The sequence below is a fragment of the Sapajus apella genome, unplaced genomic scaffold, assembly GCF_009761245.1.
Source record: "Sapajus apella isolate SASKATOON/1434 unplaced genomic scaffold, GSC_monkey_1.0 scaffold38, whole genome shotgun sequence".
In the NCBI taxonomy this organism is placed as follows: Eukaryota; Metazoa; Chordata; class Mammalia; order Primates; family Cebidae; genus Sapajus; species Sapajus apella.
The window spans coordinates 348,779-375,735 of record NW_022436978.1 but is presented as its reverse complement, the minus strand read 5'-3'; the positions used below and the strand labels follow the sequence as shown (position 1 = coordinate 375,735).

Below are 26,957 nucleotides of genomic sequence, written 5' to 3'. Positions count from 1 at the left end.
GTGTGAGCCACTGTGCCCAGCCAATATTTCTTATTATCCTATGATGAATATAGATGAGTTGTCAATAGTAAGTAAAATAAATTGAGATCATTTGTGATTGTACATGGTAGAGAATCAATATTCACTCATTTGTTTGTTAATAATAAATATTCCCTTCTCTAAGATTTGGTTATATACATTAGATAGCCAACGAATGTATAAAACAAAAAGGGCAACTAATGCTCAACTGTGTAACAAACTAAGAGGTGAACGTATATAAAACTAAATTTTCAATATACATTTACATAACATTCATACTTTTTAAAAAGACAGAGCCATAAGAAGCTTTTAAAAAAACAAAAACAAGAAGGAATTTTTCACCTCATGGAGATGAAGAAAACTGAATTTCAAAACTGTCTGAATGGGACAAGATAAATAATTGGTATTCTGAGAGAAGAAATAAACTCTTGACTCAGGAGCTGGCATGAATAAAAGCACTCAAAACATCAGGTAAATTCTTTGTGCTTTTGTAGGCTTCTATTTTCTGAGGAGGGCTTTCAGAATGTATCTTATATCTCAATCACCCTGAAGGCTTATTAAAATGAAGATTGCTGGTTCCTGAGAATCTGCATTTCCAACTAGTTCCTGAGTACACTAACACATCACTTCCTTGAGACACTTTAATTGTCATAGACAGTTGCATAAAAGCCCAGGCCTTGAGAGAATGTTCATTTTCTTGCCTCTGAGGCAGCTATACCACTCTCTTTTTGTAAGGAATTTCAGGATTAGGGAAGACCACTGCATCAGGAAGTATGAACAAGCAGAAGGCAATACTGGGAAACTTGTTGAGACGACTTCTTCAGAAAAGCACAGGAGCCTAGAAAAGTGATGCACACCCTGGCTACTTGAGAGGCTGAGGTGGGAGGATCTTCTTGAGGCCAGGAGTTCAAGGCTGCAGTGCACTATCATATGGTGACTATGAATAGTCACTGCACTCCTGTCTGGGCAACAGTGCTAGACCTCCATCTTTAAAAACAAAAACACAGCCTGTTTTTTGTTTAAAAACAACAAGAAAGAAAACCCTTTTCAAAAAACAGAAAAATTGGCCAGGCATGGTTGCGGACCCCTGAAGTCCCAGCTACTCAGCAGGCAGAGGTGAAAGATCAGAGGTCAAGTCTGCGGTTAAGTCATGGTTGCACCACTGCGCTACAGCCTGAGTGACAGAGTGAAACTCCATCTCAAAATAAATAAATAAAAATAAAAACAAACAAACAAAAAAACCAAAATGAAATTAAAAAAAAAAAAAAAAAAAAAAAAAAAGAAGAGGAGGTAGAATATTAAAGAGACGATAAACATTCATTCTTCTCAGTTCTATATGTTTTGGGGTAGCTTGCTGTTTTCTCTGCCTCTCATACTTCCCTTGAGGGAAAATTGGATTCTTCAAGCATCTAAAAGAGTAAATGCTGTATGGTTTGCCCCTTAAGATGGGAGCTTACTAAATTACATGTAAAAATGGATGATCCTTACAGAGTTTTGTCATTTAGTCATTAATTTTTTCCTGGGTGCCTACCACGTGGCAGTTTTTTATGCTCTAAAAAACCCAAAGATGTACAAGGTCAGGGATGGGAACATTTAGCCACAGGATATATTTTGGTTCAAGTTAAGGGACATCTTTGGTTGGTAAGTATTTAAGCTGAGAACTAAAGTATTTAAGCTGAGAACTAAAGAACTGAGTGGTTATGAGGAGTGGGACAAACCTTCTCTCTCTCTACATTCCCTCTCATCTAATCCCACAGTTTAAAATTCCATCTATAGGTTGAAAACACCCGAATTTATAGCTCAAGACTTCTAGACCTCTCCCCTTATTTTCAGACTTTTATGTAGCATGTTTCCAAACCTACTCCTTATATAGTCTTTCCATCTCTAATGGCATTCTATCCTTCTATCTTTTTTTCAAAAACCTTGGAGTCATCTTTTATTTTTATTATTTTGAATGGGGTCTCACTGTATTGCCCAGGCATGTCTCCAACTCCTGGGCTCAAGCTATCCTACCACCTCTGCCTCCCAAAGAGCTGGGATCATAGGTGTGAGCCACAACGCCCGGCAGGAGTCATCTTGGACCTCTCTTTTTCACACACCACAGCCAACCTACCAGAAAATCCATTGCACTTGACCTTCAAATATTCCCCAGAACCTATTTCTTCCCCAGCTCCATGACTAGTGTATCTCATAAGGTTGCAGTCAAGCGGTTGGCCAGGGGCTGTGGTGATCTGAAGACTTAATTGGGGCTGCAGAACCTGCCTGTAAGATGGCTTACTCACATGGCTGTTGACTGGATGCCTCTGTTCCTCTCCCATGTGTGCCTCTCCATATCAGCTGGTTTTTGTCATGATGCATAAACCCAGAGTGATCAAAATGGAAGATACCATATTTTTGTAATTTAATCAGAAATGACACATCACTAGTTCTGCCATCTATTCTACTAATCACACAGACCAAGCCTAGTACAACATGGGAGGTGACTACACAAGGGTATGAATACCAGGAGGCAGGGATCATTGGGAGCCACTGGCAGTTGACTACCACATTCAACTTTTCAGGAAATTAAACTCTCCTGAATTTTTTTTTCCTACTTCAAAATAGGTCATTCCTTTGTTACCCTTGCTGGCTCCTCTTCTTCCTGATTTAAATTATTTTTATTTATCACTTGAGCTCAGGTGGTTGAGGCTGCAGTGAGCTGAAATTGCGCCAATGCACTCCAGCCTGGGTGACAGAGGGAGATTCTGTCTCAAAAAATAAAATAATGAACAAAATATGGTATATCCATACAATGGAATATTACATGTCCATAAAGAAAGTACTGATACATGCCACAAAATGCAGGACTCCTCAAAATGTTATGCTAAGTGGAAAAAAAAAAGACACAAAGAAACTACATTATATGATTCCCTTTACATGAAATATCCAATGTAAGCAAATTTAAAGAGACAAATTGATGGTTGCTTAGCGTTGTGGTGGATAGGGAGATGGAGGTGATATTTAAAAGATATAAAGTTTTTTTTGTGGTAACAAAGTGTTCTAAAATTGACTTTGGTTATTTATCTACCTGACTGACTGCCTGCCTTCCTACCTACCCATCTATCTACCTACATATCTATCAGGGATAGCTGTATGTGTTGCCCAGGCTAGAGTACAGCAGCATGATTCAAATTGCAGCTTTGAAGTGCTGGACTCAAGAGATTCCCCCACCCCAGCTTCCTGAGTAACTGGAACTACAGGCATGTGCTGCCACACATAGCTAGTTTAAAAAATTTTTTGTAGAGACAGAATCTCATTATGTTGTTCAGGCTGGTCTCAAACTCCTTGCCTTAAGTGATCATCATGCCTATGACTCCCAAAATGCTGGGATTATAGGCACAAGTCACTGAACCTGGCTGAATTATACACTTTAAATGGGTAAACTATATGGTACCATGAATCACTGGCCAGGCACAGTGGCTTACGCCTGTAATGCCAGCACTCTGGGAGGCTAAGGTGGGCAGATCACTCGAGGTCAGGAGTTTGAGACCAGCCTGGCCAACATGGTGAAACCTTGTCTTTACTAAAAATATAACAAATCACAAATCAGTCAAGTGTGCGGGGCACCTGTAATTCCAGCTACATGGGAAGCTGAGGCAGGAGAATCGTTTGAACCCAGAAGACAGAGGTTGCAGTGAGCCAAGATCGCACCACTGTACTCTAGCCTGGGCGCCAGTGCAAGACTCCGTCTCAAAAAAAAAAAAAAAGAATTAAAGGCGGGGCACGCCATGGCTTATGCCTGTAATCCCAGCACTTTGGAAGGCCAAGATGGGTGGATCACTTGAGGTCGGAAGTTCAAGACTAGCCTGACCAACATGGGGAAACCCTGTCTCTACTAAAAAATACAAAATCAGCCGGGTATGGTGGCACATGCCTGTAATCCCAGCTACTCTGGAGGCTGAGGCAGGAGAATCACTTGAACCCGGGAGGCAGTGAGCATCTTGTAAGTTAGATGTCAAAAAAGAAGCCATATTTAAGTGGAAACATAACTTGAGCTCTCAACCTGGCTAACATGGAAGTACCAAAGCTACTTCTTTGAGGCTCTTTTAAACTCATTCTTCCTACCAACTCTGGCTCTGAGCTACTACTACAGATATGCCTTTGTTTGTTTTTAATTTTACAGAAATTGGGTATGAGTCAGCTTTCTCTTCTGTCAACAAAGGAATATTAATATATAGGCAGAGTCAGGTAAGAAATACAGATAATGTATATATAAAGGCTCCAGCACTGTGCCTGGCACAAAACAGCACTGGTTTAACATTACCATAATAATTCTTTCTGGAAGAATTAAGGTTCTAAGGTACTATGGATCCTCTAATCTTCAATATATATGAATTTCAGATAATATATTTAAAATAGGTTTTGAAGAACAGGGAACTAGAGGGCATTAGGTGTCTCAAAAGAAAGGATAAATGAAGAAGAGAAAGGGACAAATCAATGCTCAGGTTGTGCTTTGTGCGTTATACTTAGGCTAATACTTTCATCTGAATGGTGGCTGTAGCTTTTTCACATTTATGTGATAGCTCACATTTAGTAGTCACAAGCAAGCCAGGACTTACCAGTCTGGATAGGATTGACCACTTGCTCAGGTTGGAAACAAAAGTTGGTATCTTCTGGCCAGTTCTGGCTGTTTGGGTATTCCTGGTAGGCCATTTTCTCTTCAAGGAATTCAGTTGGAGACCCTTAAAATAGAGACACAAAACAAAAGTTACAAGGTATTTCAGTTTTCTCCACCACAGTGGAATTTCTATAAGTATCACAGCTAATACAATATTAAAAAATCCTTTCTAGCTAGTGTCTTTAAAAAAAACCTTTTTTGTTTTAATTGAAAGATAAAAGGAGCTGGATGGGACATGCGTCTGTAGTCCCATTTACTTGGGAGACTGAGACAGGATTACCTGAGCCCAGGAGTTCCAGGCTGTAATGCAGTATGATCGCACCTGTGAATAGCTACTGCACTCCAACCTGGGCAACACAGCAAGACTCTGTCACTAAAAAAAGAGTTTAAGATAGAAGGAAATAAAGTACTGAAGGCATAAAGTAGGTCATTAAGGTTAAAAAAAAAAAAAAACACTACAGAGTGACTCTAGGTTATATAGGCACAAGAGGTTAGTGATTTCTCCACATAAAAGAACAAGGATAAAACTGTCAAAATCAACCATTTCAGGGCACTGGAATTAAAGGCAGACCTAAATAAATGGAAAGATATAACATGTTCAGGAACGAAAGATTCAATACTGTTAAGATGATAATCCTCAAAATGACCAATATACTGAGGAAATTACAATGAAAATCCTAGCATTTCTTTTTAAAGGTATCAATCAGCTCATTCCATAATTTATATCAAAACATAAAAAAACCTATAAAAGGCAAAACAATTTTGAAGAGAAATAGTTGAAGGGCTTATATAACCTGCTTTTAAAAGTTATTATAAATGTATCAACTCAGGCTGGGAGTGGTGGCTCATGCCTGTAATCCCAACACTTTGGGAAGCTGAGGCAGGCGATAACTTTGAGGTCAGAAGTTCGAGACCAGCCTGACAAACATGGTGAAACACCATCTCTAGCAAAAATACAAAAATTACCTCAGCATGGTGGTACATGCCTGCAATTCCAGCTACTCAGGAGGCTGAGGCTTAAGAATCACTTGAACCTGGGAGTGGAAGGTTGCAGTGAGCCAAGATTGCACGACTCCACTCCAGCCTGGCCGACAGGGCAAGACTATAACAACTCAGTATAGTATTGGCAACACACTTAGGTAAATGGAACAGAACCGGTTCAGAAAGAAACAGGCTATCTACAAACATGCCAGTATAATTCAACCCAGAAACAATTTTTTAAAAATAAATAATACAGAAACATTGGACACATATGCAAAAGTTAACTCCAAACAGATCAAAGACCTAATGTAGTACACTGCTAACTTATTAAGAAAAAAAAAAAAAAAAAAAAAAAAGACAAGACAAAGACCTAAGAGTTAAAACTAAAAAAACATATAAACAGGAGAAAATCTCTGTGACCTTGGATTAGGCAAAGATTTCTCAGACATGCCACCAAAAGCACTATCCATAAGAGACAAAACATATAAATTAGACATCATGAACATTTAAAACTTTTGGTTTTCAAAGATACTATTAAAAGGTCAGTCTCACACCTGTAATCCCAGCACTCTGAGAGGCCGAGGTGGGCGGATTCCCTGAGGTCAGGAGTTTGAGACCAGCCTGGCCAACATTACGAGACTCTGTCTCTACTAAAAAATACATAAATTAGCTGGGCCTGGTGGCTTGCGCGCCTGCAGTCCCAGCTAGTTGGAAGGCTAAGGCAAGAGTATCGCTGGAGCTCAGGAGGGGAAGGTTGCAGTGATCTGAGATTGCACAACTGCACTACAGCCTGGGGCAACAGAGCGAGACTCTCAAAAAAAAAATAAAAAAACAAAAGACAATAACAAAGATACTATTAATGAAAAGAGAAGGCACAGACTTTGAGAAATATTTGCAAATCATAAATCTGATAAAACATTTGTATGTAGAATAGATTATAATCTCTTATAACACAATGATAAGATAAACCACTCAATTTAAAACTTGGAAAAATGGCCCGGTGTGATGGCTCACACCTGTAACCCCAGCACTTTAGGAGGCCAAGGTGGGTGGATCAGGAGGTCAGGAGTTCAAGACCAGCCTGGCCAACATAGTGAAACCTCATCTCTACTAAAAATACAACAAATGAGCTGGGTGTGGTGGTGTGCACCTATAACCCCAGCTACTCAGGAGGCTGAGACAGGAGAATCGCTTGAACCCGGGAGGTGGAGGCTGCAGTGAGCTGAGATCACACCACTGCACTCTAGCCCGGGCAACAGTGCAAGACTCTGTGTCAAAAAATTTAAAAATTGGCCAGGTGTGGTGGCTCACACCTGTAATCCCAGCACGTTGGGAGGCCGAGGTGGGTGGATCATGAGGTCAGGAGATCGAGACCATCTTGGCCATGGTGAAAGCCCGTCTCTACTAAAATACAAAAAATTAGCTGGGTATGGTGGTATGCCCCTGTAGTCCCAGCTACTCAGGAGACTGAGGCAGGGGAATCGCCTGAATCTGGGAGACAGTGAGGTTGCAGTGAGCTGAGATTGTGCCACGTTGCACTCCAGCCTGGCGAAAAAGCAACACTCCGTTTCAAAAACAAAAACAAAAAAAATTAAAAAGAAAATGGAAAGAGAAGCCACAGACTTCGAGAAATATTTGCAAATCATAAATCTGATAAAAGATTTGTATGTAGAAGAGATTGTAATCTCTTGTAACACAATGATAAGATAAACAACTCAATTTAAAACTTCGAAAAATGGCTGGGCATGATGGCTCACACCTGTAATCCCAGCACTTTGGGAGGTTGAGGTGGGTGGATCATTTGAGATCAGGAGAGACCAGCATGGCCAACATGGTGAAACCTTGTCTCTACAAAAATACAACAAATTAGTCAAGTGTGCTGGGTACCTATAATTCTAGCTACTTTACTCAGGAGGCTGAGGCAGGAGAATCACCTGAACCAGGAAGGCAGAGGTTGCAGTGAGCCGAGATCACATCACTGCTCTCCAGCCTGGGTGACAGAGCGACTCTATCTCAAAAACGAAACGAAACAAAACAAAACAAAACAAAACAAAAAACCCAAAAAACAAACAAACAAAAAAACTGGCAAAATATTTCAACATACATTTTACCAAAGAAAATATATAATGGGTAATATGCACATGAATGAAGCTCATCAGTCCTTATGGAAATGCAAATTAATACTACAATAAAATCCTACTACAAAACCATTAAAAAGGCTATAATCAGTCTGGGCACAATGGTTCATGCCTGTAATCCCAGTACTTTGGGAGGCTGAGGCAGGGAGATCACCTGAGCCCAGAAGTTTGAGACCAGCCTGGGCTGGTAGAGACCCTGTCTCTACAAAAAACACAAAAAAATTAGCCAGTTGTGATGGTAAGTGCCTGTAGTTTCAGTTACTCAGGATGCTGAAGTGAGAAGATTGCTTGAGCCTGGGAGGTCAAGGCTGCAATAACCTACGATCACACTATTGCCTTGGTGACAGAAAAAGGCCCTTTTTCAAAACAGAGGCTGTAATCAAAAAGACTGACAGGAGCAATTTTGAGGATATGTAAAATGGTAGTTTGGTGGTTATTTATTTATTTACATTTTTCTCAAAAATGCTCTTTTGTTGTTGTTGAGACAGGGTCTTGCTCTGTCATCCAGGGTGAAGTGTGAAGCATGGCTGACTGCAGCCTCAACTTCCCAGGCTCAAGTAATCCTCTCACTTCAGCCTCCCAAGTAGCTGCCAACTACAGGCACTTGTCACCACACCTGCCTAATTTAAATATATATATTTTATGATTATAAAAATATACATATATACACATATACATATATACATTTATTTTATTATTATTTTTTGGTAGAGACAGGGTCTCATTATGTTGCCCAGGCTGGTCTCAAATTTCTGGGATCAAGCAGTTCTCTGGTCTCAATCTCCCAAAGTCCTGGGATTACAGGCTTGAGTCACTGTGCCTGGTTCTACCTGTATTTTTAAAGACTAGTCAAGTAGAGCAGTGAGAAGCAGGGAAGGAGTAGAACAAAGAGTTCGATCTGTAACTGACTGTGAACAATTGAGATAACTCACTACCTTTGGACCAACCTCTTTTTATTTTTTTTGAAATGGAGTCTTGCTCTGTCGCCCAGGCTAGAGTGCAGTGGCACAATCTCGGCTCACTATAACCTCTACCTCCCAGGTTCAAGTGATTCTCCTGCCTCAGCCTCCCAAGTAGCTGGGACTACAGGCATGTACCACCACGCCCAGCTAATTTTTGTATTTTTAGTAGAGAAGGGGTTTCACTATGTTGGTCAGGCTGGTCTTGAACTCATGACCTCATGATCTGCCCGCCTTGGCTTCCCAGTGCTGGGATTATGGGCGTGAGCCACTGCACCTAGCCCTCTTTTTATTTTTTAAATAACAGCTTTACTGAGTATAATTCACAAAATTCACCATTTTAAAGTAGAGTTCAAAGGTTTTTAGCATATTCACAGTTATACAAGCATCACTACTATCTAACTTCAGAACATTTTCTTCACTCCAAAAAAGAAATCCCATTACCTTTTCTCCTTTTCCACTTTCCCCTACCCCTTGGGTAAGCACTCATCTACTTTTTGTTTCTACAAATTTGCCTAATCTAGATATTTCATACAAACGAAGTCACACAATATGTCATCTTTTGTGACTGGCCTCTTTCATTTAGCACAATGTTTTCAAGGTTCATCCATGCTGTAGTATGGTATCTGAACTTTCTTTTTTTAGCCAAGTAACATTCCACTGTGCGGATCCACCACACTCTGTTTATCCATTCATCAGCTGACATTTGGTTGTTTCTACTTTTTGGATATTGTGAATAACACTGCTATGAACATTCATGTACAGATTTTTGTGGGAACATATGTTTCAATTCTCTTGGTTATATCTCTAGGAGTAGAATTGCTGGGTCATAAAGCAAATTTATGTTTAATATTTTGAGACAGTGCCAAACTGTTTTCCAAAATGGCTGCATCATTTTACAATCTCAACAACAATACATGAGGACTCCAATTTCTTCACATCTTCACCAACATTTGCTATTATCATCCCAGATGTGGCAAGAAGTGGTATCTTATTATGGTTTTGATTTGTACTGCTCTAATGACTAATAATGTTAAGCGTCTTTTCATGTGTTCATCTGGGATTTGGAAGTTTTCTTTGGAGATGTGTCTGCTTAAGTCCTTTATCCATTTTTAATTTCTATTTTATTTAGAGGTGGGGTCTCCCTATGTTGCCCAGACTACAGAGTGCAACACAGTGGGACTGCATTGCAGGTGCAATCATATTCCATTGTGGCCTCAAATTCCTGGGCTCAAGTAATCCTCTTGCTTCCACAAGAGACACCTGTAGCTGAGACCACAGGTGTATGCCACCATGCTTAGCTATCTTTTTGGTTTTTGTTTTTGAGATAGTGCTGCTCTGTTGGCTCAGCAGTGGTACAATCACAGCTCACTGCAACCTTAAACTCCTGGGCTCAAGAGATCTTTCTGCCTCAGCCTCCAGACTAGCTGGGACCACAACTGGCTAATTTTTTAAATCTTTTGTAGAGAAGAATCTCAAAAGCATTATGCCAAGTGAGGAAAACAAGACACCAAATAATGTATATTGTATGGTTCAATTTACATGAAATTTCTAGACTAGAACATAGAGAACTATAACAGGAAGCAGATCAGTGGTTGCTTGAAACTGCAGGTCAGAAAAGGGACTGGCTTTGTAAACAGGCTCAAGGGAACTTTCAGGGTAATAAAAAAAGTTCCAAACATGGATTACAGGGATGATTGCACAACTCTGTAATTTTATTAGAAATCATTTTGAATATATAATTTTACTAAGAATCATTTACTTCCACACTTAAAATAGGTAAATTTTAGGGTATGTAAATTACACCTTAATAAAGCTTTTTCTTTTCTTTTCCTTTTTTTTAAGACAGAGTCAATGTCACCCAGGCTGGAGTGCAGTGGTGCAAACATAGCTGCAGCCTCGACCTCCCTGGCTCAAGCAATCCTCTCACCCCAGACTGCCAAGTAGCTGGGACTACCGGCATATGCCACCATGCCTGGCTAATTTTTAGTTTTTTTTGTAGAGGCAGGGGTTTCACTATCTTGCCCAGGCTGGTCTTCAACTCCTGGCTTCCCGCCTTGGCCTCCCAAAGTGCTGGGATTACAAGCATGAGCCACCACACCTGGCCCAATAAAAGTTGTTTTTACTAAACACTTCCTTGTTAAGGGCTATGAACTTTAGTGGAGAAGGGAGGACAAGGGTATGAAGGTGAGGTGAGTAAAGAATTCTGAAGGAAGTTTTGAGAGGTTGAATAGCCCCAATACCAAAGTTTGAAATTTCCCTACTGCCTTGATGCTGGAAAATCAGACCAGGACTTACAGAAGGTATCCCTGGGAAAGGAGAAGGCTCAGCCACAGAGTACATATAAAAGGACCCACGGCTAATGCACTTACCTCAAGGCAAACGGCAAAGTAAGTGGCAAGACTGCCCCTCATTTATTACTAGCCAATTCATCAGGCTTCCTGTAGGTACAAGCTTTCCACTTGAAGGTTTCCCTTTATTTCTGTGTTTCAAAGAATCGTTTAAATCTGACTTCATTTACATGAAGTGTCTTGGGGAAAGATGTGAAAAGTGGAATGAAGCAAGATAACTGTTCCTAGATTTTGCATAGTTTAGAATGGCTTCAGGAATATCTCCCTAGAGGACCTCAGAAACTTTGAGTTCTTTTCTTTTTTTTTTTTTGAGATGAAGTCTCACTCTGTCACCCAGGCTGGAGGACAGTAGCACTATCTAGTCTCACTGCAACCTCCACTCCACCTCCCGGGTTCAGGTGATTCTCTTGCCTCAGCCTCCTGAGTAGCTGGGGTTATAGGCGTACGCCACCATGCCCAGCTAATTTTTGTATTTTTAGTAGAGACCATTTTGGTCAGGCTGGTTTCCAACTCCTGACCCTGTGATCTGCCCGCCTCGGCCTCCCAAAGTGCTGAGATTATAGGCATGAGCTACTGTACCTGGCCAGCTTTCAGTTATTTTCAATGCCTGCAAGAATGCAAGGAAGATAATGGACTATACTTTTTTTTTTTTTTTTAAGACAGAGTCTGGCTCTGTCACCTGGGCTGGGGTGCAGTGGCATGATCGTGGCTCACTACAACCTCCACCTCCTGAGTTCAAGTGATTCTCCTGCCTCTGCCTTCTAAGTAGCTGGGATTATAGGTGCATGCCACCACGCCTGGCTAATTTTTGTATTTTTAATAGAGATGGGGTTTCACCATGTTGGTCAGGCTGGTCTAGAATTCATGACCTCATGATCCGCCCACCTCAGCCTCCCAAAGTGTTGGGATTACAGGCATGAGCCACCACACCTGGCCCTGGACTACACTTTCAATTAAGATATTTGAATTATTGTTTTGTAACTAAAACTCTTCTTACATGAGCAAAACACTTGATCCCTAAGAAACTTATCTGTTGAAGGGAGAGTGAACATTGTAAATGGCAAAGCCTCTTAAATCCTATGTGTCAATCTGAGCCTCTAGTAGGAGCTGTTTCTTTCTGGGGTCATGGGTACTTTCCTGCACATAACTGAGAGGCTTCTTCTGCTGCAAATTATAAGAGAGAGAAGTACATCAATTCTTCAGAAGAGAGACTTTTTCTAGTTTTAGGCATTATTTGTCACAAGTATTTTTTTAAGATGAAAAATGATCATCATAATTGTCTTCCATCAATAACAGCTTACAATAGACTAGACATGCTCTGCACATGGCTATTCCCTATGTCAACTCCTAATGAAATGTGATCCTGTACATTTAGGTCTAAGCACCTCTAGAAGTAACCCCATAAAGGCCTCCCTCACTCACTACCTCCTTTTGGTTTCTCTCGTGTTCTTTTTCTATCTGCCTTTTCTTTTTCTTTAAGAGAGCCAACTTCATTTATTTTATTTTATTTTATATTTTTTGAGACAGAGTCTTGCTCTGTCACCCAGGCTGGGGTGTGGTGGTGTGATCTTGGTTCACTGCAACCTCTACCAAATGGGTTCAAGCAATTCTCATGCCTCAACCTCCCGAGTAGCTGAGATTACTGGCAGGCACCATCATATCTGGCTAATTTTTGTATTTTTAGTAGAGATGGGCTTTTACCATGTTGGCCAGGCTAGTCTTGAACTCCTGAACTCAAGTGATCTGCCTGCCTAACCCTCCCAAAGTGTTGGCATTGCAGGCATGCGCCACTGCACCTGGCCCCAAAAGCCAACTTTAAATGGTATTTCGACACAAGTAGGTTCCCTAGAGCTGGACGTGGTGAAACTAGGTTAATTATGTAGTTTAATTTTCTGTACTTTACATATGTATTCATCACCATTTCAAGCAGATATATAAGGCCAATTTTACATAGGTCATGCATACTTGTTTTCAGACACTGCTGGAGAAGAAATCTCAAGGATGACTGAAACAACAGACTCAGGCACTGGGTAAAATTCTCAAGAGAGGGACAAGATAGCAAGAACCAACCTACTGGCGCTTAGGCGGCGTTGAATCAACAGCACCATAACATGTGAAAAAAAATTTTTTTAAGTAGGGTTTTGAACCCCACTTTTCCCCAGTCAAATTTCTACCCTTTCAATGCCTTTTTGCATCTGCTGTATACTGATTACGTACAGTTTTTAGAGAGGGTCTCCCTTTGTCTCCCAGGCTGAAATGCAGTGGCTTGACCTCAGCTCACCGTAAACTCTGTCTCCCAGGCTCAAAGTATACTCCCACCTCAGCTTCTTGAGTAGCTGGGACAACAGGTGTGTGCCATCACTCTCAGCTAATTTTTGTATTTTTGGTAGAGACAGGATTTCACCATGTTGCCCAGGCTGGTCGTGAACTTCTGGGCTCAAATAATCCATCTACCTTGGTCTCCCAAAGTGCTGGGATTACAGGCCACCATGCCTGGCCCAGTCTGTTTTCTTATAAACAATATTAGTGCTGCTCATAATTTATATACTACTAACAAATTAGTGACCCCTTCTATTTCACAGAGTCAGTTCTTTCCTTATTTTTTTCAGTGGTAACCTCAGAACTTTAAAGTGAAATGAACCTAGGGAATCACCTAATCCAACCCTCTAAAGTTTAAACTATGTCACATTTGTCCAGATAATTCATTTACCAATTTAAGTACCTACTGTCAATTGCTATTCCTGGCATTAGTGATTCAGCAGTTAACCAAATGGTGAAATGTCCTGCTCTCATGGAGCTTAGATCAGCACCGTCACCACCATTACCCTATGCTTAGGCACTATGAAAACACAGAAGCAGGTATTAGTCTAGTTGAGGGTTTAAGACATGCCCAATAATGCAAATCTCTGCAAGCCTTAGTTTTAATATCTAATACCTACTTCATAAGGCTGAGAGAAGATATGTGAAAGTGCTTAGAAAATTATGAGAAACATACTAAATTATTGCTAATCCTGCAATAGTCATTATGGTTTATGTAGGATAAGTGTCTGCAATGCAGATACTAAGTGCTACTATAGGAGTTTAAAGAATAGTCACATAACACAGTCATGGGATGATCTAAGATATTCCTGTTGCAGACTAGAACTTAACTGAATCTAAAAAGATAGAAGGACGTAATTAAATGAAGCTGGGAGACAGAGAAAGATACAAAGTAGGGAAAACATGCAGCTAGCAAGACAGAAATTGGGGCTATGGGCAAGAATGAAAAAATCAGGAGGCACATCACTTTGGCTGAAATACATTTATGGAGGACAGCAGTTCTTCATAAAGGGCAGCTAGGTCTTCAAAGGCCAAATTGAAGATTTGTCTGCCTGAATGCCTTCTAAAGGGGAACCCACCCCTAGAAACCATCCCATTCCACTCTATTTGATCCTGGTACAGATGTCAATCACAGTGTTTTGCTTTCCCCACCAAAGGAGTAGACTTGTGATTCAAGCAGGCCCAAAGTTCTTTTGGAGGAACCTGATATACAGATATTTTAGATCTTGAACCATAAGGATATACCTGAGGGCTGGGCAGGGTGGCTCACGCCTGTAATCCCAGCACTTTGGGAAGCCAAGGCGGGTGGATCACAAGGTCAAGAAATCGAGACTATCCTGGTCAACATGGTGAAACCCCGTCTCTACTAAAAATACAAAAAATCAGCTGGGCATGGTGGCACGTGCCTGTAATCCCAGCTACTCAGGAAGCTGAGGCAGAAGAATTGCCTGAACCCAGGAGGTGGAGGTTGTGGTGAGCCGAGATCACGCCATTGCACTCCAGCCTGGGTAACAAGAGCGAAACTCCGTCTCAAAAAAAAAAAAAAAAAAAGAATATACCTGAGCTGCCAGTGACCATCTTTCTCAACCCTGAAAGAGACTTTCTGAGAATGAAGCCAAAGAAGGTATAGGGGAGGACAGAAGGGCAGAAAGGGGAAGGTGGGACAAAGACAAAGCTGCAGAGAAAGAAGCCAGGTGCAGTGGCTTATACCTGTAATCCCAGCACTGTGGGAGGCTGAGGTGGATGGATCACTTAAGGCCAGAAGTTCAGCACCAGCATGATCAACATGACAAAACCCTGTCTCTACTTAAAAATACAAAAAATTAGACAGGTGTGGTGGCGGGCACCTGTAATTCCAGCTACTCAGGAGGCTGAGGCACAAGAATTGCCTGAACCTGGGAGGCAGAGGTTGCAGTGACCCAAGATCATGCCACTGCACTCCAGCCTAGGCAACAGAGCAAAGTCTGTCTCAAAAAAAAAAAAAAAAAAGGGAAGAAGGGAAGGGGGGAGGGAAGGGAGGGAGGGAAAGGTAGGGAAGGGAAGGAGAGAGGGGAGGGAGGGAGAGAAAGGGAGAGAAAAGAAGGGAGGGGAGGGAAGAGGAGGGAGGGAGGAAGGAAGGAAAACGGGGAGGAGAAAAGAGACTTATAAACCAGGTATTACTCTAAAACCTGTATATGTTAAAAAAAAAAATCTATAACTCGATCAAGACAGTTGAAGGTGAGCAAAGAAAATAGAGCTACAGGAAGGCAACAAAATATACAAATATACAATGCCTAGTTCTATAATTGTATGTGTAACATCAAGGAAATCTTTAAAAACAAAGTTTCTTGACAGGACAGAAAAGCAATCTAAACCAGAAATAAATATGCTGAAGAAGGAAAGCAGAACTAGAAAAAACAGAATCAGGAGGCCAGGTGCGATGGCTCATGCCTGCAATCCCAGCACTTTGGGAGGCCAAGGTGGGCAGATCACCTGAGGTCAAGAGTTCAAGACCAGCCTGGCCAACATGGAGAAACCCTGTATCTACTAAAAATACAAAAATTAGCCAGGTGTCGGGGCGGACACTTATAATCCCAGCTACTCAGGAGGCTGAGGCAAGAGAATCGCTTGAACCTGGGAAGTGGAGGTTGCAGTGAGCCAAGATCAAGCCATTGTACTCTGGCCTGAGTGACAAGAGCAAAGCCCCATCTCAAGAAAAAAAAAAGAAAACAGAATCAGGAGATCCAGCTTCTAATCTTGACTCTTAACTTTGGGTGTGACCTTGAGACTGTCAGAGCTAGATTACTCATCTAGAATTTAAAAAATAATGTTGTGCTAAATAATTTCTAAAATCCATTTTAATTTTAAAAGTAATTCTGAGCCTTTTGACTTATCTATTCATCTTTATAATTCTCAAAAACCTGGTAAAACGTAATTTACAAATAAGACTCAGCAGTTACTACACAGATGAAGTACTTGGTCATTTAAGTAGATGGAACTACTTGTCACTTGTCTAAGCCAGAAAAATTACAATGAATCAAAGAATAAACCACACCATCCTTGGGAAGGTTCACAGGTGGCATACATACAGAGCAGGGTGGAAGAAAAGGGGCTAAAACTTGGATAAACACCTTTTTAAATTAGTAAAAATATTAAAAGCAATATGTTTTTTCATAGGATTAATATATTTACCTTAGTTATTGAATCACAAAACACAAATGTAATAAAACAACCCCATTCTGGATTACCGCAATGAAATTAAACAGAAAATTATAGGAGAAAGATTTTTCTAATGTTCTGAGGTTGAAGCTAGGAATCAATCTCAGAACCTTTGGCTACCTTCAAGGACAATTTTTCCTTTTTCTTCTTTTATTATTAAATATTCTAAAAAATCCATAGAGGAAAAGGAGGGAGGGAGTAGCTGGGCACTAGCAGACATATTTGAGTTCTTATTTTTATTTTACTGAGACAAGGTCTCGGCTGGGCACAGTGGCTCATGCCTGTAATCCCCGAACTTTGGGAAGGCAAAGGCCAGCAGATCATTTGAGGTTAGGAGTTAGAGACCAGCCTGGCCAATATGGTAAAACTCTGTCTCTACTAAAAATACAAAAATTAGCCAGGTATGCATGGTGGTGCACACCTGTAATCCTAGCTACTCGGGAGGCTGAAACAGGAGAACTGCTTGAACCTAGGAGGTGGAGGTTGCAGTGAGCCAAGATTGTACCATTGCACTCCAGCCTGACTGTCTCAAAGGAAAAAAAAGGGAATTGTTAATTGAGACAAGGTCTCGTTCTGTCTCCTAGTGGCGCAATCACAGCTCACTGCAGCAATGTACAGTGTTTCTGTACATTGCTCAGGCTGGTGTTGAACACCTGGGCTAAAGCAATGCTCCCACCTCGACCTCCCAAAGTGCTGGGCTTACATGCATGAGCCACCGCACCAGACCCATATTTGAGTTTTTCCACCCTGGCTTTGCCACAGGCTAACCATGTAAATTTGGGACAGCCCTTTCATTTCTCTTGGTCACAGTAATGACCTCTAAGGATATCTGCTCAGCTCTAAAATTACGGTAAGTAATTTTATATACATTCTATAAATCTTCAAGTCACATCCTATTTAGAGAAGGTGCACCTACCCATCTATTTCTTTTCCTTTTTTTGAGACAAAGTCTCAATCTGTCACCAGGCTGGAGTGCAGTGGCACGATCTCGGCTCACTGCAACCTCCGCCTCCAGCTACCCATCTGTTTCAAAGCTAATTAAAAACGATGTGTTTAGGACTTCAATAACACAAGAGATTAATACGGCAAATGTTAGATACTAATCTAATAGCCTTCCTCAGCCATCAAATGAACCCATGCCAGGCTTGTTCCCCACCAGTCCAAAAGGAAAGCCATGCATGCACTGTGTAGGCTGACCCTCATAGCTCCTGCTAGAGCCTGTGCCCCACTCTACCCCTGTGCCTTTGCTCGTGGGATGACTGATCCCTGTTTGAAATGTCTCCTCCCTGATCCAATTCCAAAGCCATTACTTGGGCCTCATAGCTTCCACAGAACCTCTCTGATGACTTTAATGCTCACTTTCCACCTCTTAGCTCTTTTACCATTCACCATTACTAGGAGAGAATTTGGTCCTTAAGCACGTTTTCCTGTTAGTCCTTTTTAAAAAATTAAAAAGCCTTCAAGTATTCTGTTCATTGTAAAAAAATTCATTATTTCATGTTACTAAGTGAATTCATTAATGTTATAAAAAAGAAAAAATTGTGCTTTTACTACTATATTTCCTCACAATGGCTAGAGCTCACTGCATGGCATAGAAGAGTATTCAATAAATAAGTTGCTATCAAATTATCACAAGATCATTATTTAGACTGACTGATGTAAGTTAAATTCATGCTATACACCAAACTTCTTGGAAAGTGATTTGCATTTGGTATAAAGAGCATAAGGTTGCTGACATAACACTGTATAAAAATAAATAAATAAATAAATAAGGAATTCCAAAAGGATTAAACAATAGTCTATCATTTCTAAGATAAATGTTAAAAGCTCTGTGATTTCGCTTATATGTCTTACTATTGGTAAGAAACTGTAAAGAAATACAGTGTTCTTTTGTTTTTGTTTTTTTTAAACAAACACCTCTTGTTCAAAAAACAGTTTTTAATCAGAGAAGTGGATACATTTTCCATCAACCCTCCTGGATAAAAAGATACATGTTGTCTTTTTTTTTTTTTTTTTTTTTTTTTTTTGAGGCAGTCTCACTCTGTTGCCTAGACTGGAGTGCTGTGGTAAGGTCTCCACTGCCTCAGCCTCTCAAGTAGCTGGGATTACAGGTGTGCACCACCATGCCTGGCTAGTTTTTGTATTTTTAGTAGAGACGAGGTTTCACCATGTTGGTCAGGCTGCTCTCGAACTCCTGACCTCAGGTGATCTGCCCGCCTTGGCCTCCCAAAGTGCTGGGATTGTAGGTGTGAGCCACCACGCCTGACCCAAGTCTGGTTTTAAGATGCAGAATTTTGCAGGTTATTCTCTTCCACAGCGGTGTTACAGCATAGCCTGGAACAGCTATATCAACAGCAAAGTTCAGAACTGCCAGTCCCCCGACATCAGTATTATTAAGGAGCATGTGTGACTACAGGCTCACTCCCACATCTTTATTCAACACTGCTGACCTAGATTTTGTTCTTAAAACTACACAGCAGAAGCAGGCAAACTCCGCTGTAGAAACAACAGCCTCCAGAATAAATTTTTCAACATAATTGCAATCAACTCAGTCTATTTCAGTAAAACTATGGAAAATGAAATTCTAAACAAGAAGCAATTTACATAATGCAGTGGAAGCAATCCTTAGCCCCACCATTAGCCATCCCTAGAGACTTTGGTTCTCCTATAAAAGTAGAATGGGGAAAGACAGGGGCCAGTTTTCTATTTCTGTGAAATTGAAGGGATTTAACAGAAAAGGCATATGGCTAAATATTTAAAGTACTAATTAATCAAGCAGCATATCTACATATCAAAACTAGACTAATTCTGTCACGTATGATCCATTCCAAGTACAAGACAGACTGTAGGTTTTAAATAACTGTATAAGAAGTTCATTGATATGGTTTCAGATTCCCCATTGCAAATAACCTTTAAGAAGCTACCACTTGGCTGGGTGTAGTAGTTCACCCCGTAAGCCACAGCACTTTGGGAGGCTGGGGCAGGAGAATTGCTTGAGCCCAGGAATTTTGTTGTTGTTGTTGAGATGGAGTTTTGCTCTTGCTGTCCAGGCTGGAGTACAATGGTGCAATCTTGGCTCACTGCAACCTCCACCTCGCAGGTTCAGGCAATTCTCTTGCCTCAGCCTCCCAAATAGCTGGAATTACAGGCACCTACCACAACACTGGCTATATTTTTGTATTTTTAGTAGAGATGGGGTTTTACTGTGTTGGCCAAGCTGGTTTCAAACTCCTGACATCAGGTGATCCACCGGCTCGGCCTCTCAAAGTGCTGGGATTACAGGCATGAGCCACCGTACCTGGCCAGAACCCAGGAATTTTAGATCAGCCTGGGCAACATAATGAGACCCCATCTCTACCCCACTCCCCGTCAAAAAAAAAAAAAAAAAAAAAAAAAGAAGAAGAAGAAGAGGAGAAACTACCACTTGTGAAGTTTTGATGTCAAATCAAATAAGAATATCCACAGTTACCTGGAAAAAACCTGTCAAAATACTCCTCCTCCTAACTACATATATACTACATATATGTGTGAAATGGATTTTCTTCATATACTGCAAACCAAACAACATATTTTGACAGACTGAACGCAGAGGCAGATATAAAAATACACCTGTGTTCTATTAAGACAGACATTAAAAAGATTTTTAAAAGGGAAAACACTACCACTTCTCATTAAAAATATTGTATATGTTTATATTACATTTTTTAATGAGATAAATATTTTTAAAGTCTCTCCAGTTTTAATTTGATAAATACTGATAGTCCAAATCCCTATATACTCCAGTGCAGGCTCACTCTTCTAGCCTCCTCCAGCCCCATTCTTCCTTCTCCCCAATCCCTGCAGAAAGTAAAGAAATCCAAAACAAAGTTGAAGTTTCATTATGCTTTTGAGATAGAAACTTAGCCACATGAGAAATGAAAGAATACACAATACAGTATCTCATTAAGAGCTAAACTTAATCATAAAGATGTTAAAATGGCCTAACAATAAAAATTAGGAAAAATTAATGCTGGCAAAGGTGCTTCACAGAAAAGGGGAGAATGTTTGAATATGACAGTTTCATTTACTACTGACAGTTGTTTTTTTTTTTTTAAATTAAAAACTTTTTTTCTATTTATTTTTAGAGATGGGTCTCACTTTGTGTAGGCTGGAGTGCAGTAGCTATTCAGAGGCATAATCATAGCTCACTGCAGCCTTGATTGACTCCTGGCTTCAAGTGATCCTCCCAGATACACCTCCCAAGTAGCGGGGACACAGGTACATGCCACTGTGCCCTGCCAGTTACCACTGTTTTTGTTCTTTTCGTTTTTTTTTAATGCTCACAGGGATAGACACCAATTGCTGTTGACACTGTTAAGTAACGCATGTGAGAACATCTTAGATTATTAGATAAAACAAAGGTGACAAGGAAAATATGTGTATATTCATACATACATATCTTAGTTGTGGCAAAATTTTATTGATTGTTGAATCTAGAAAAATGTATAAGGTTCTTTCAACTTTTCTGTAAATCTGAAATTATTTCAAAATAAGCTGGGCATGGTGGCTCACACCTGTAATCATAACACTTTGGGAGGTGGAGGTAGGAGGATCGCTTGAGCCCAGGCATTGGAGGCCAGACTGGCAACCCAGCAAGATCCCTATCTCTACAAAAAAAAATTTTTTTTTGAGACAGATTCTCACTCTGTCAGCAGGCTGGAGTGCAGTGGCATGACCTCGGCTCACTGCAACCTCCACCTCCTGGATTCCAGCAAATCTTTTGCCTCAGCCTCTTGAGTAGCTGGGACTATAGGCGTGCGCCATCATACCCAGCTAAATTTTGTATTTTTAGTAGAGACAGGGTTTCGCCACGTTGACCAGGATGGTCTCGATCTACTGACCTCATGATCTGCCTGCCTCAGCCTCCCAAAGTGATGGGATTACAGGCATGAGTCACTGGGCCCGGCCAGGGATACATGTTTTCATAAGAAGTTGTGCAGAAAGATGTGTTTATAGGAACAATGTACATCCAGTATGATAATAAATCAAGTGTTTTATTCTTTGACTGTTCTTTCTCCTACCATAAATTTGTCTGTATCAGAGCCCATCATTACTTCTTTCCTTACTATTTATGAGAAAAGTATAAGCCCTCATTTTTATTTCTTTTTAATTTGGGAAAAATGCTAAACTAAAGAATATGCAAAATACACATCATTCTCCTTTCTAAGGACAGCACTTATACAAATATGCCCTTTATCACCTCTTTGCCACCCAGTCTTCCAACCTCCTAGACTTGCTTTTTTTATTCCTTCTCTAATTTCTCCCCTTTTGGCTATGAACACAGTTTAATCTCTGGCATCTTTAAAACACAAGTAAAATCCAAACTGTAATATATATATGCGCTATAGAATAATCTATGTATTAAAATAAATTTAGATTCTAATTCTAACAAGCCAGTTTTTTTTTTCTTTAATTATGAGATAATTGGGGAAAGTACTGGTGAACTGAATATTGACTGGTTATTTGGTACTAGGAAACGGGTGTGTTTATTAATGAGCCACTGCACCCAGCCAAGGAACCATTTTTTTAGAGATACATGCTAATATAAAATCATCTGGAGTTTGCTTCAAAAAACCACTTATGGTTAAATGAAGGAAGTGACTGGGAACAGATGAAATCAGATTGCCGGCCAGGCAAGGTGGCTCATGCCTGTAATCCCAGCACTTTGGGAGGCTGCACTCCAGCGTGGGTGACAGAGGAAGACTCCATCTCAAAAAAAAAGAAATCAAATTGTCCATGGAAATCTTATCTAGTCTGACTCTTCTCTTCCTAACAGAAAACATTTTCATATTACTCCCTGGCTTAAAACTCTTTGGTGTTTCCCTGAAATCTACAGAATACAGAACAAATTTACATCACACAAGATTTTTACAAGGTAGTCTTAAATAATGTTTTAGCATCATTAATCATCCGGTCCACTTCATATGTTCCACTTCCACTCTAACCAAACTATCCCTTACCCACATCCCTCTTCTTTTACACAGCTTCTCCCTTCTCCACCTAGAGCTCTTTACTTAGCTTCCATGGCGGTTTTCCTGCCAAGGCTTACTCATTTGTTTAGGCTAACCCCTCTAGGAAATACTGTATGTACCACCCCTCTTAAACCCAGGGACTCTTCCCTCAGTGTTCTCATGGCAACCTATGCATACATTTAAACATCATACAAGATGTGGTTCCTTCATTCTATGTTTACTCCTTTGAGAACAAGGACTGTCTTTCTATTCACTATTCCCAGCACCATGTATCTGGTCTGATACCTAGCTGGTGCCCAATAAACAATGTTGAATGGAGAAATGATTGTAATTTGGAAGGAAAAAATTCATCTGGAGATAAAAATACTGGCTGGTACTCTTATGAGATTTTCTTAAAAGATGCAATCAACAAATTAAGATTTTACTTTTTGCAACGCCTTTGTTCTACTAAATTTTATTTACTTTTTTTTGCTGAATATTAAAATATTACAACCTTTCTTTTGTTTTTTGGAGACAGGATCTCACTCTGTCACCCAGGTTGGAGTGCAATGGAGCGATCTCAGCTCACTGCAGCCTCAACCTCCTGGGCTCACTTCAGCCTCCCAAGTATCAGGGACTAGAGGCACACGCCATCACACCCAGCTAATTTTTTTTTTTTTTTTTTTTTTTTTTTTTGGTAGGGACAGGGCTCTGCCGTGTTGTCCAGACTGGTCTTGAACTCCTGGCTCAAGTGATTTGCCTGTCTTGGCCTCCCAAAGTGCTGGGATTACAGGCGTGAGCCACCACACCCGGCCCCATAATCTAATTTTTCTAAATGCTCAGGACTATTACACTATAGACATTTATAATAAACTAAATCAATACATTCTAAGAAATAAATTCACCTGGTCAGAGTAAGACAAAACAAGAGTAAAAGAAGCAACTACTGGCCAGGCATGATGGCTCACACCTGCTGATGCCTCAGCACTTTGGGAGGCCAAGGTAGCCGGATCACCTGAGGTCAGGAGTTTGAGACCAGCCTGGCCAAAATGGTGAAACCCTGTCTCTACTAAAAATACAAAAATTAGCCAGGCGTGGTGGCACAAACCTATAATCCCAGCTACTCATGAGGCTGAGGCAGGAGAATCACTTGAACCCAGGAGGCAGAGGTTCCAGTGAGCCGAGATTGCACCACTGCATTCCAGCCTGAGTGACAGAGCAAGACTCTGTCTTGAAAAAAAAAAAAAAAAAGAAAAAGAAAAGAAAAATCTTTGCATTACTAATATGTAATTAAAGGCTATGACTGCAAGTACTTGATGCAGCAATTTGCTCTCTACTCTGAAAAAAATACAATAAATACATAAGTGCTATTACGTCTTTTGTAACCACTGGTCATAACCGTGACCTATTTCTTTTTTTTTTTGAGACAGTTTCACTCCTGTTGCCCATGCTGGAGTGCAGTGGCGCAATCTCAGCTCACTGCAATCTCTGCCTCCTGGGTTCAAGCAAGTCTCCCGCCTCAGCCTCTTTACTAGCCGGGATTACAGGTGCCCGCCACCACACCTGGCCAATTTTTTGTATTTATAGTAAAGACAGGGTTTCACCATGTTGCGCAGGCTAGTCAACCTATTCTTTTTTTTTTTTTTTTTTTCTTTTTTTTCCTTGAAATAGGTGGGGTCTCATCTGTTGCTCAGGCTGGACTGCAGTATTGTGATCATGGTTCACTGTAGCCTCAACCTCCCCAGCTCAAGCAATCCTCCTGCCTCAGCCTCTGGAGTAGCTGGGACTATAGGCATGTGCCACCATGCCAGGCTAATTTTTGTAGAGACAGGTCTCATTATGTTGCCCAGGGTGGTCTCAAACTCTTGGGCTCAAGCAATCTTCCTGCCTCAGCCTCCCAAAGTGATGGGATTATAGGTGGAGTCACCACACCCAAACCATTATTGTGACCTATTCTTTAGAAAGAGGTGTTAACAGTATATACAAACACATACCAAGTCATCAGAAGATGGATGTCAATCCATCCCCTGGCAGGTGATCAATTTTCTTTAAACCAAATCAAATAAGGTATCCTTTAACTCAGCCACTCAGAATTCCATAATCCATTTCAGTTGGTTGACTAGGTCAAACTCCAGTTTTTCTTTCACTAATTTGGATGAATCAAACATAACAAAGACAACAATTTAATGTTATCTTGAGCTGTAGTCACTTATTCATTCAACTATCCCTTAAGTACATATACTATGTGCCAGGTCCATTTAGGTTCTAGGGATAAAGCAATAAAGAATCACCAACCAGCCAGGCATGGTGGCTCATGCCTGTAATCTCAGGCCTGTAATTCCAACACTTTGGGAGGCCAAGGTGGGTGGATCACCCAAGGTCAGGAGTTCAAGACCAGCCTGGCCAACATGGTCAAATCCCATCTCTAGTAAAAATTAAAAAATTTGCTGGGTGTGGTGGCATGCATCTGTAGTTCCAATTATTAAGAGGCTGAAACAGGAGAATTGCTTGAACCTGGGAGGCGGAGGTTGCAGTGAGCCGAGATCGTGCCACTGCCCTCCAACCTGGGCAACAGAGTGAGACTCTGTCTCAAAAAAAAAAGAAGAAGAATCAGCACCCACAGAGAGCTTATATTCTTAGCAAGCAACATCAACAACATAGTACCAGGAACGATGTGGGGTGGAGTAGGTGGCTGCTCTACTTATGCTGGCTAAACTACATCTGGAAATTGTATTCCATTCTAGGCATAGTTAAGAGAGACACTATGTTAGTTATCAATTTATTGCCTTTCAGCTCCAAATCTATACTTTACTGCTCTCCTTTGCAATAATGAAGTTGGACTCTTCAAATGTTTTTCTTGGCCGGGCACGGTGGCTCAAGCCTGTAATCCCAGCACTTTGGGAGGCCGAGGCGGGTGGATCACAAGGTCAAGAGATCGAGACCATTCTGGTCAACATGGTGAAACCCCGTCTCTACTAAAAATACAAAAAATTAGCTGGGCATGGTGGCGCATGCCTGTAATCCCAGCGACTCAGGAGGCTGAGGCAGGAGAATTGCCTGAACTCAGGAGGCGGAGGTTGCAGTGAGCCAAGATCGCGCCATTGCACTCCAGCCTGGGTAACATGAGTGAAGCTGCGTCTCAAAAAAAAAAAAAAAAAAAAAGTTTTTCTTATGTCAAAAGCAAGCACTGTAGGAATACTATAGGAGGAAGAGGATTTCCTCCTGGTTCCACCGTGTTTTCTTTTCTTCTTGCTCCTGTGGCCTCTGCTGGTGTATGGGACACCCAGTGGTGCTCACCCACCAGTTTTAGTGATACCACCTAAGTGGCTTCAGGTGAATTCCACCATCACCCCAGCTAACTTCCCAGTGATTTTCATCAGCATCACCCAAAGCAGCTTCCTGGCAAGTTTTGCTGGCACTCCAGCAAGCAATACTCTTGCTTGTCACTTTTGGCTGGTGGCATCTCAGGAACTTTAAACTGCAATGAACTACAGCTTTACTTTCTTGAAAAGGTATGAATCTCAGCCTTGGGTAGGCTCTCTCTTCAATCTGTCTCTTGTATACGCTGCCTCAGGCATAGAGGGAGTAGCTGTTCCTATAGCTGGTATACCTACATCTTTCGGAGTTCTCTTTACCCTTTAGTGGTTAATCTATTACTAGTTAATACTTTATGTTAACTTCCCTTGTTCACATTACTATATTACTGTTTCCAGACTGAACCTTGACCCAGAACTGGTACAAAAAGTAGGGTGATCTCAGAGGACAGACTTAAAAACGTGGGATTTAGAAACTGGTTTGGTGGTGCTCTTGGGTTTGATTGCAGTGCTAAGCACCTTGCCAATGAGAAATGGGATGCAAGTAATCCAGGGCATGCAAGATAGTGGCAATAATATACTGTCAAAAACCTGAAAAACATGTGTGGGAGTAGATTCTAAGGATATTGGACCCAAGAACAGTGAGCTCAACTTATTGATATGGATACACTTACTAGAGATTCCAAATTTAATAATTGCTTATGTAGCTGGAGGGAGCTCTAACAGTTCACTTCGTTTGGTTGACTGAAATTTTAGACTCAAGTAAATTAGGTTTAAAAACAAAAACAAATTTCGGTCATGGCACATGACTGGGCTTGGTGGAGTTTCAAGATGCTGATGAACTTAAGGTCTGGCACTTGAGAGAATCAGTGAAGCTTTTCAAGTAGATGAGATGTATTTGATACGTGACCTTTAGTATCTACAGAATATAGGTTGCTCTTTTTATTGTCCCTTTCATAGTGGTAGCAAGGGTGAATTTTGAGATGGCCCCAATCATCTATAGGAATACTTACTTGAAAGTTTTGTGTCTGT

At 40.8% G+C, this 26,957-nt stretch overlaps 1 protein-coding gene across 27 annotated transcripts in view; it reads right to left on the bottom strand.

The window, feature by feature from the left end:
- Positions 1-26,957, bottom strand: part of MAP4 (microtubule associated protein 4) — a 227,692-nt gene that overhangs the window by 67,726 nt on the left and 133,009 nt on the right. For all 27 annotated transcript variants that reach the window (XM_032297902.1, XM_032297909.1, XM_032297912.1 and 24 more), the window contains exon 4: positions 4,617-4,739. In XM_032297902.1, the coding sequence (XP_032153793.1) occupies positions 4,617-4,739 (123 nt within the window). The remainder of the gene's footprint in view (positions 1-4,616; positions 4,740-26,957) is intronic.